This window comes from Tachysurus fulvidraco, chromosome 21 (assembly GCF_022655615.1).
Source record: "Tachysurus fulvidraco isolate hzauxx_2018 chromosome 21, HZAU_PFXX_2.0, whole genome shotgun sequence".
In the NCBI taxonomy this organism is placed as follows: domain Eukaryota; kingdom Metazoa; phylum Chordata; class Actinopteri; order Siluriformes; family Bagridae; genus Tachysurus; species Tachysurus fulvidraco.
Window position 1 is genome coordinate 3,252,964 of NC_062538.1, and position 11,135 is coordinate 3,264,098.

Genomic DNA, 11,135 nt, shown 5'->3' on the forward strand with positions numbered 1-11,135 from the left:
TTGAATTAAACGAGATATTGGATCAATGCTAAGGTAAGAGTTTAATTATTTAAATTAAAATAGCTGACAAACGCCTCTAATTTAAAGTCCAGGCCAAAGTTTCCAGTCTAAACATTTTTTTAAGATGGAGTTTCACCCCCTTATTTAAATTAATTATATACATGTGTGTATGTATGTATGTATGTATGTTATATATATATATATATATATATATATATATATATATATATATATATATATATATATATATATATATAGTGAGTGTGTGTGTGTGTGTGTGTGTATATATATATAATTTACCTATGTAGTAAATAAATTAATTTTAGGCCTAGTAACCTATGACGCCTATTCCTTCACTTGAATGTCTGCATTCTGCATTCGTGCCTGAGCTTTAACGCTCTGAACGGGGTAAGATTGGCCCGGCGGGCGCCTATTTTAGGGTCACACAAGGCCAGCGGAGATCTATTAAGGATTATCCGAGGCAAACATCGGCTTGGTGGTCGAGACACGCAACCAGAGCTAACGATTGCCTTTTGCCTCGGGTTGACCAGACCTCTGAGGGTGGCACGAAAACATGGGTCCTTATCGGCCTTTCTCCTCGTTGTCCTCCTTGAGGGCGGCACAGACCCCTATGCTAGATTCGGGCTAATCCCAAATCGTGCTCCGGAAGCGTAACCTATGACCCTTAAAGCCATAATGCGCTTACGCCCCGGGTCCCTCCTATATCTCTCGCGCTTACGCCTCGGCGCCTTTCTGTTCGGCCGCCCATAAAGCAGTGGATCACCCGTGTCATTCGGACCGATCGCTACAGCACGTGCTCGTGAATAATAACCCCAACTAATAAGGTGCCTCTGTTTGCTTATTTTTTATGAAGTGACTACCTACAAAGTCTATAACAGAGATGATGATTATTTATTAATTTATTATTAAAAGAAAATAATAACAATGTGTTTTAGTCGCTGGCTCTATGAGTCACTGTAAGTGCTTGCATGAACAATACAGTGGTACACAAACACACTTTCACACACTACAAAATCTAAAAATCAATTTAGATGTTAATGCACTTTTACTAGACGATCAAATACTGCTTCAGTACAAAATGTCAGTGAAAATATCTTCATCTAATTATAATTAATAATGTTAATTAATATTGTTATAATTACTAGTTGTATGTACTATCAATAATTATAATAATAAAAACAATAAGTATTATTATTATTATTATTATTATTATTATTATTATTATTATTATTATTATGCTAGAAACCACAAATCATATTAATCTTCAATTTTTATCCATTTTCTTTTGGCAGGTTATTATTATTTGTGGTTTCTTGCATAATAATAATAATAATAATAATAATAATAATAATAATAATAATAATAATAATCCTTGTTATTAAATAATAATGCTTAATATTTATTATTGAATAATAATTTATAACATTGTTAATGATCATTTATCATGCTATAAACCACATATAATTTTAATCTGTCTTTTGTAATACATTTTCTTTTGGCAGGTAATTGTCCATTTCTTTATTTAAATCAGAACCACCTTCAGATAGAACTGTATTTAAAGCTTGAGATTTATTAAAAATGTACAGAAATAAGTTTAACACTCATTAAATACTCTGTTAACTCTAATCTCCAAACAGGAAAAACTCAGTAACTTTAATTATGTTCACTTGTTAAAATGTGATTCTGTGCCATGTTTCTAACAATATGAGTAGTATTATAACACCCTTTACATGTATCCAGATAAACATAATAACTTCAAATAAAGTGTTTGACTTCATAACAAAATAAAGAATTCTTACACAAATCTGATTCCAGACGTTTAGGTCTGAACTGAATAAGATTTATAAAGTTAAACAAAATCTACATATTGTACAATACAAATAAACTATTTGTTTATTACAGTCGTTTTTGACAAACTGTCAAGTAGTATAAGTGCCTCGAGGCGTCCCGAAGAGAAACCGTCATCGTCATCTTCTCAGCAAGGTACACGACGGAGTTCAACCTTCAGACCGCTGTGGTGTTCGCCCAACTGGGAAATGTGTCTAAACTGAACAAGGCTCTTCCCCAGCTGTTGATGGCCAGAGTGATGGACAGGATCCCAATGATGTTCATGACAATCCCTGTTTTGGCCTGAAGAAGAAATATCTTGTTAGTTATCCTTTTTAACATTTTACTGGTACACTTGCATTCAAAATGTTCAATCAGTGTAAAGAAATGAATGTTCTACTGGCTATGAGTCTGATCTAAAATGAGTCAGGACTCATTGGACTGTTGGCTTTCGGATTCAGATGTGTGTTTGTCCCTCTGTTGATAACCTTATACAGAATTTGTCAGAGGGATAGAAGGGATAGCGACAAAACAGGCTAATCCACTGGGTGCAGACTTAAGGGAAAAACATGGAACAATTTAAAGGAAACAGAACTGAGGGACAAAGTGTACTGACGATGACTAGGACTCAGCAAACACATACACGAGAGAACATGTATAAATCAGGGAAATAATTAACGGAGGAACAGTGTGCAGTGGCAGAAACGGAGTCAGGATCAACAGACGTGAGACACAAGATAAACAAAAACACATGGAAAGAAATAACAAAACGCCCCCTGGTGCTTCAACTGGGAATCGTCCAGGCAACTTAAGCTGCTTATGAAAAAGCACTTTGATTTCGACATCTTCCTTGAAGATAGAACCAATTGTGTGGAGAAACGAAACTTTTCTATGAATATATCGTCCCTAGTCAATTCTTAAAGTCCTGAGTATCTACTTTCATATGAGCTTCATATTAACACCACTGTGGAGTGAGACATGACATTCAAAGACATTCAATCCTGAACATGGACACAAAATATTTTTCACCTCTGGCAAAAAGAGCTCAAATGTAAATTTTTTAAAGGGATGGGGGGGATGTTGGTTTATTAGTTCAGTTAATGATCCTCACCATGTCAGATACTTTCAGATACCCGTAAGAGAAAACGATGGCATTCGGTGGAGTCGCCACTGGGAGCATGAAGGCGAAGGAGGCACTGAGGGTGCAGGGAATCATCACATACAGCGGGTTCATACCTATAAACTGGGACTGGCAGAAAATAAAAAAAAGAAAAGTTAGCACAAGGTATTGTGTCTGAAACATATTGATGTACTCAATGTAGTTTGTTTTATAGTTTGCTTTGGTTAAGCATGAAATATATGATATGATCTGATTAAGTCATATCAAATCATATCATAATAAATTCATTCATTCATTCATTTTCTACCGCTTATCCGAACTTCTCGGGTCACGGGGAGCCTGTGCCTATCTCAGGCGTCATCGGGCATCGAGGCAGGATACACCCTGGAAGAAGTGCCAACCCATCGCAGGGCACACACACACTTACATTCACTCACACACACACACTACGGACAATTTTCCAGAGATGCCAATCAACCTACCATGCATGTCTTTGGACCGGGGGAGGAAACCGGAGTACCCGGAGGAAACCCTCGAGGCACGGGGAGAGCGTGTAAATTCCACACACAAGGCGGAGGCAAGAATCGAACCCCCAACCCTGGAGGTGTGAGGCGAACGTGCTAACCACTAAGCCACCATGCCCCCATAATAAATGTAATGTTTATTTATTACATTTGATCTGAATTAATCTGATTAATGGGTAATTTTTTCCTAATTATTAAATTTAATTTAATAAATGAATTAATCTTTAAAGCGACTTAATGAACAGAATGAAATACAAACTTGCACACAGAAAGGAACAGGTACAAAGAGTGCAACGAAAGAAAGATCTGGCTGTGCTTCTGAAACGTCACGTTACACAAGAGCGAGAAAACAGGGCCGCAGATTTGCTAAACTTTCCATTAACATCAACGCACCATCTTTTCTTCTCTCTCTCCTTGACAATGGCATCTTCAAAGCTCTGCCCCTGTGAGCTACATGAGCTGTGGCCCCACTGAAATCTTTCTATTCAGAAGCTCTCCTCACACTGGTCTACATTCATTAAGACATTTCAGTGTGTGCCAGAAGCTTTACAATGGCAGGGAGGAAAGGTGAAGAACCATGAGAGGGGGGGGTGGAGGCTTAAAAGACACTGTGAGTCTGTGGTGTAGTCAAGAAGTTGATTCACAAGCCATTAAACTCTGAATGAAAGTTTTCCACTATTATTTTTAAACAGTACATCGATTTAAATTACACTACATAAGCAAAACTTCAAAGTTCTGTGTGTTTTTTTTTAACAATTTAACATTTAACAATTTAACAATTTAATTGTTTGCATTTAACAATTTACATTGTCTCAAAGCAGCTTTACAGAAGTTTAGAAACAGAATAAAATCAATAAATAATTTTAAAGTTTAAAATTAAGTTAGATATACTATATATCTTTAACATCTGGCAAGGAAAAACTCCCTGAGAGGACATGACTCAGAAGGGAACCTCGTCCCTTTCCCTTTGGACTCAGAAGGGAACCTCGTCCTCATTTGTCAATGATTGTTGTTTGTTTTTAACTTGCTAGGAGTAAGAATTGCCATAAAAACATGCCTATCATAAGAAATTGTGGATTACGGATTTGAGAGCTTAACAAAATCTAACAACAAAAACAAAGCATCTTGGATTCTCGGGGTAAAATACAGACTGCGTAGCATTTTCAGTTCATCTCAGTCGTCTGCTCCAGATGAGTCAAAACAGAATATATGAACTGTTATTTTTAACATTTTTTCATAAGATAACTGAGTATTAATTAAGCAGCTAAATCTTTGGCTGTTAGCTAATTAATGATTGGCAGGAAGCTAATGCTAGCATAGCTGAACTAGCTAAATATTAAATACTTACTCAACGCAGCATGTGTTTAACATCACTGTAGGAAACCTGCATTTAAATTTCACAATGTCGACTTTAAGCTTCCATTAAATTCCCAGAATTTATTTACAAATAAATATTTTCGAGATTTGTCTTTGGAGTTCGGATTTATTTAACCCGTATTTTGAATGATAAAAAAATAAACTGAGGGAAAAATAAACCGGATTTAACGTAACATTAACGCCTACGATCAAAAATATTCAAAATTCTGGTTACTATTATTGATTTCGAATTAAAATATTTGAGCATTGTGATGAAATATTTGCCAGGTAGAGAGATAAACACTTATTATTATTCTATCTTATTATTTAAAGCCCAGTGGTAACTGATTGCATGTATGAAATGAACTGAAAGGAAATACGCATACCATAGAGGCGATGATCGGGAGAAACAGGGTTGCCGTGGCTACGTTGCTGATGCATTCTGTAAAGGTGGCGATCATCAGGCACACGATAATAACGATAGCATACGGAGGAATGGTCTGGAGTGGAGTCATCTGTTCCCCGAGCCATCTGGATAAACCTGATTCCTGTATGTGGAGAAATTCAGGTATTGTATGTACTGGATCTCCTGATATATATAAATATATATACTAGAAAAATATAGTATACAAAATAAATGTTTGCTAGTGAGCTTAGTCAATGTGTTTTAGATGGATTTGTGTGGGTTTTGCAGCAGAAATAACAATACGAATGCTTTTCGGCAGTTTGTTCGTAAAGATATTGTTTTCGTTTGACATACAGCCTCCATTTAAGTAACACGGTACGACTGCCGAAAAGCACTCGTATTGTAAATGTCCAACTTTTATCCTGATCTCCTACTGGACATCAAATGAATACAAACTACCACAAACATAGCAATAACATTGTTGTGATGAGTCACATGACACACTTTTAAAAAAGATACAAGAAAATCATACAGATTATATATTGTAGGCATGCCCTCATTTCATCTGGCCTTATATAGTTCCTGCTAATATCAGCTCTGTAGGTTGGTGCTTCTGTGTATTTTACCTCACTGCCCTTAGCTAGAGCAAAACCTCCTCCGAGTAGTAAGATTATACCCCACGGCATCTTCTTTTGCACAACCGGCCAGGACAGTAAAGTGGTCCGGGGTTCACTGTTGGACTGAGGATCTGCAACACAATGTGGAAAATATTCACTGTACAGTATATTAAACAATCAGGTGCCAAATTCCAGATGTTTCCAATCCACCCTGAAACACGGAGTAAAGAATTACAGAAACTCAGGACTGACAAAACCTGACAAAAGGTGGTGTAGAGTCTGATATATTTTTACAACGTTTAACTATCCATCCATTCTTACACCACTTGTGGTACCTGGTTGCGGGGAACCTCGTGACCAAACTAGGAGCCTCAGTGGACAAGCCGGGGAACACCCAGTCTCAGGGCACAGTTACCCACATGCTTACACACTACGGACAATTTAGAGATACCAATCAGCCTACAAGGCATGTCCTTAGATTGGGGGAGGAAACCGGAGAACTCAGAAGAACCCGGGAACACCCAACCCCGAAGGTGCTGTCCACCATGCCACCGTGTCCCTATAGACACGGTGTTTGTTGCTCTTCAAGGGTTTTAATAGGTAAGTACAGAGCCCCAGAGTAGGAGCATCCTCACCTGTACCGAAGCTCTGTGTCCTCCAAGGGAACGGGCAGGGTGGCTTAGCGGGAAGCACGAAGAGAAGAGCGGCGACAAACATCGCCACTGTGGCGTCTGTCACGTACCTGTCCAGAGGTAGATTAGACCGTGAGAGATGGTAATAGTGGCGTTTTGTACGTTCACGATCCTGCAGATTATTGTGTACATCATACACACTGTGTCTAGTATAATAACGTCACGGTTAGAAACCATTAACACAGCTTTGGTCTCCATCAGTGAACAATTTGCTGGTTATACTATTAGTACACAATTCTAGGAGATCTATAATCGCAGTGATATGGTGTGATGAGGATGTGTTCGTTGTTAACAGCGTTATACAAATTTCAATTGAACTCTACTGAACTCATTCCCCTAAAAAGTCCCAGTCAATGTAAGATGCTAAAATTCTAATATATAATAACCAAATAAATTCTGTGTGTATCGTGAGCTCACGATTAATATGCTGGACTCGCTATCAACTCGCCAGTCGAATAATTGATCATTACATCGCTATGTACACAATCTCTATTTGCAGATTGTATCCTCTTGGAAACTCCATTCACAAATCTTCAGCCATTTGACCTACGTGCTTTGCCACATTATCTGATACGAGGATACACACACATTAGGTGCACTAGGCTAAAGTTCCTTTTTTTTCATTATCGCTTGTTTAACAAACTCTAAAAGAACAACAGGTTTGTTTTTTCTTGATTTTTTTTTCTTCTCCTGATCAAAACACTCTGTTCTGTTTTCTACTTGGTCAGTATTTATTTATTGTAGTGAATAATCAAGTTTACTTAATAGTGTGTCAAATTTTTGAGCTTCCTGCGAGTCAAAGTGCATCTGATGACATTAGATTCGGTGTCATTTGCGTCACTGTTTGCTAACAGTGGTCTAAACATCCGAGGAAACCTTTACCGCAAAACGTACGTGCTAGTCATCGATAAAAGATAAGAATGGACTTTCAAGCCTTTTCCTAGCTGCCTCATTACCTGCTGAACTTTCTGTGCTGTTTAAATCTTATTTTTAACATGAAGTTCACGGTTCATAGTTTAACAGTCACGGTATTAACATTGACAACCAGACTTTCTGCTACTGTTACTGAAAGTCATTAACTTCACACTTTTCCCCAGGTGTCCAAAAATGGAGTTTGCTCCCATTTCTGTTGTGTCCATGTTGATCATTGAGTGTCTTTGTCAGGTCTCATTCCACAGTGCTGGTTAATATTAAGCTCATATGAAAGTAGACACTCAAGACATTTTTCTAGCCTACCTAGAAAAGTTCCAAAAAAAAAAAAAAGTACATTTTTTTCATCTTCACAGTAAAGGTTTTCAACAGAAGGAAAAAAAACACATCTTACACTGAAACCAACTGAGTCCTGACCAGAGTCCTGTACGTTTATACTGATTGAAAAGGTGCCATATGTGTTCTGGCCTTTTATTTGTGTCTTTGTCTTTGAAGAATTATTACATATGTACTGTATACTCAGAAATGGTCTAGAGATTTCTAAGCAAAAAGATGATCAGAATTAGTCATGTATGGTGGTCAAAATTGATCCTTACTCTTTATCAGCGTTGAAAAGGAGTGTTGCCCAGCCGTCCACATAACCTGGGTCGCGACTGAACCATAGAACCACCAGCAGGCCCAAGAGTGTTAAAACGCTTATTTCTCCAAAGGACATGGGCCCAAGTCTACGATACTCCTCGCAGATCACGTTATACGCAGCGATCTCTTTCTCCGTCCTCGCTGTGCCGCAGCCCCACGTTTTTCTGAAACTAGATCGAGAGATATCAGTATGGTGTCATAATATCATACAAACACATAGAAGCCTTTATTTTGTCACATATATGTTAGAGCACAGTGAAATTCTTTCTTCATATATAGCAACTTTGAAGGTTGTGGTCAGAGCACAGGGTCAGCCATGATACAGAAGAAAGGGTTAAGGACCTTGCTGAAGTGTCCAAAAATGGCAGCTTGTCAGTGCTGGGGTTTGAACCCTGATTCTCTGATCATCAACCCAGAGTCTTAAACATTAGTCTCCACTGCGTTGGGTTTTCACATCTGAGCTTATGATCAAGCTGGGGTCAGTGTGGTCCCCTGGAGTAGGTGGGGCTAAGGGTCTTGCTTAGGCACCTAACATCAATAGCTTGGCAGTAAGTTCAGAGGCTTGAACCCCAAACTTCTAATCAGTAACCCAGCTGCTTGACCACTGAGCCACCACGTCGCCAAAAAAACCACACACTAGTAAATACATTTATGACGGTCAGTAATGTATCACTTACTTGCAGCCCAGGAACACAATCTGTAACCACAGCCAGGCTGCCAAGAGCATAATAATCATGTTAGGGAAGGCGAACCCAAACCAGGAGGCAAAGTTTACAACATCTGGGTTGTCTGGGAAGAGTCTGAGGAGAGAGAGCTTTAGATATAGAGTTGCTTAGAGAAAATTATTCATCTCAACTGTTTTGGAACCTACTGGTTCATTTGTCCTGTGAGGACCAGATTGGGCCCAGTGCCTGTTAGTGTAGCAGTTCCACCAATGCTAGCAGCATAACACACACTCAGCATCATGCCCTTACACATTTTCATCATCTCTTTGGATTCATTACACTGTTCTGTTGTGTTTTGTGTGGAAAAGCTGAGGCCATTCACAAGCACTGCACACAAACAAAATGCACACATCACTCAAAGCTCATGCAATTAAAGCGGAAAACACTTTTAATAATTTCATGAATAGAGGTAGAATTTTGACACTCACCCTGACCATTAGCCTGTATATTAGGCAGGTTTTCCTCATGTTCTGAAGGAGCTCCTGCTTCTTCGTCTTCTCCCGCTGTGTTGAGTTGCTTCAGCACCGCCTGCACTATGGGCACCATCATGGCCGTAGTGGCAGTGTTGCTGATCCACATTGAGAGGAACGCTGTCACGCTCATGAAACCTAACATCAGCCTGCACAGAGTTAGTTAACATGTCACCAGACATCAACAATGAATAATCAGCACAGAGAATGGCAGTACAAACAGCACAACACACCTAAAAGCGTTGCCTTGTACTTTATTGCTGTTATCTCTGCGATAATCACTTGGCTTTTTGAAGCTGATAATTATGCCATACGTTTATGCATCAAAACATAATGTGTGGCAAAAACACACGTGATGATTGGACTCACAGGGCAGGTCGCACCCCGACGCTGAGCAAAAATCGCAGTGCAATTCGTTTGTGCAAATTCCAGTCCTCCACAGCGACGGCTACCATCAGACCACCCAAAAACAGCATGTTTGTGTCCTTCAGGTACTGCATGCAAACCTAACACACACAGGTTTGTATAGTTAAGTAGGCTTTTATTTAAAAAAAAATGGCAAATTAAAGTATGTGTATAAATGTGACAAAACATACATCCTTAGAGGTCATGATACCAAACAGAGGAAAGAGCACAACCGGTAAGAGAGCCGTAATAGCCAAAGGCAGCACCTCGGTACACCAATACACTGCCGTCAGCCCGATAACAAAGGCACAACGAGCTTCCTGCAGAGTCCAAACATTGTAAAGATAAAAAAGATAGAGACAATAACTTTCTCTCTTATTGACAGATGCTGATAGTCCTATACAGAATAACAGCCCTGTTAGTGGTAGTAACTAGAAAAACACACACACACACACACACACACACATACATACAATTTAACTTACATTGCATTGTATTTTTAAAATCAGAATACAAGCATTCAGTATTTTATCTTTTTTAACCTCCTTTCAGTTTTCCTGTCAGATTAAAAAAAAAATAATAATATTATATTTTTATTATCATGTCTTTAGCAATAACTTTATCCTAGTCTGGTCAGGGTCATGGTGGTTCCACACCAGGAGCACTGGGTGTAAGGCTCTGAAACCAAAGAACCCACAAGAACCCACATGAAACAGGACAGCTGTGTCACTGTCTAAAGCTAGTAAATATACTAATCAGTAACCAGATGTATGGTTCTCGGTTATTCAGACTACAGGCTACACAATGGTGATATATTCAGGGTTCTAATAATGTGATGGCGCATTGTGTATGTGTGTGTATGTGTGTGTGTGTGTGTATGTGTGTGTGTATGTGCATGTGTGTATATGTGTGTGTATGTGTGTTTGTATGTGCGTGTGTATATGTGTGTATGTGTATATGTGTATGTGTGTGTATGTGTGTATATGTGTTTATGTGTGTGTGTGTGTGTGTGTGTGTGTGTGTGTGTGTGTGTGTGTGTGTGTGTGTGTGTGTGTGTGTGTGTGTGTATGTATGTGTATGTGCGTGTGTGGGTGTGGGTGTGTATGTGCGTGTGTGTATGTGTGTGTATGTGTATGTGTGTGTATGTGTGTATATGTGTTTATGTGTGTGTGTGTGTGTGTGTGTGTGTGTGTGTGTGTGTGTGTGTGTGTGTGTGTGTGTGTGTGTGTGTGTGTATGTGTGTGTGTGTGTATGTATGTTTATGTGCATATGTGTGTGTTTGGGTGTGTGCGTGTGTATGTGTGTATATGTGTATATGTGTGTATATGTGTGTGTATGTGTATATGTGTGTATGTGTGTGTATATGTGTATATGTGTGTGTGTGTATATGTGTGTGTATGTGT

General features: G+C 38.8%; 1 protein-coding gene across 1 annotated transcript in view; it reads right to left on the reverse strand.

Moving 5' to 3' along the window:
- Positions 1-1,571: 1,571 nt before the first annotated feature.
- slc13a5a (solute carrier family 13 member 5a) overlaps positions 1,572-11,135 on the reverse strand; it is an 11,766-nt gene continuing 2,202 nt past the window's right edge. Inside the window, exons 2-12 of the mRNA XM_027153460.2 lie at positions 9,924-10,052; positions 9,697-9,833; positions 9,286-9,476; positions 9,004-9,184; positions 8,810-8,932; positions 8,090-8,302; positions 6,507-6,613; positions 5,881-6,002; positions 5,235-5,396; positions 2,960-3,097; positions 1,572-2,151 (exon numbers count right to left, since the gene is read on the reverse strand). Coding sequence (XP_027009261.2) covers positions 2,026-2,151; positions 2,960-3,097; positions 5,235-5,396; positions 5,881-6,002; positions 6,507-6,613; positions 8,090-8,302; positions 8,810-8,932; positions 9,004-9,184; positions 9,286-9,476; positions 9,697-9,833; positions 9,924-10,052 — 1,629 coding nt within the window. The 3' untranslated portion in view covers positions 1,572-2,025. The remainder of the gene's footprint in view (positions 2,152-2,959; positions 3,098-5,234; positions 5,397-5,880; positions 6,003-6,506; positions 6,614-8,089; positions 8,303-8,809; positions 8,933-9,003; positions 9,185-9,285; positions 9,477-9,696; positions 9,834-9,923; positions 10,053-11,135) is intronic.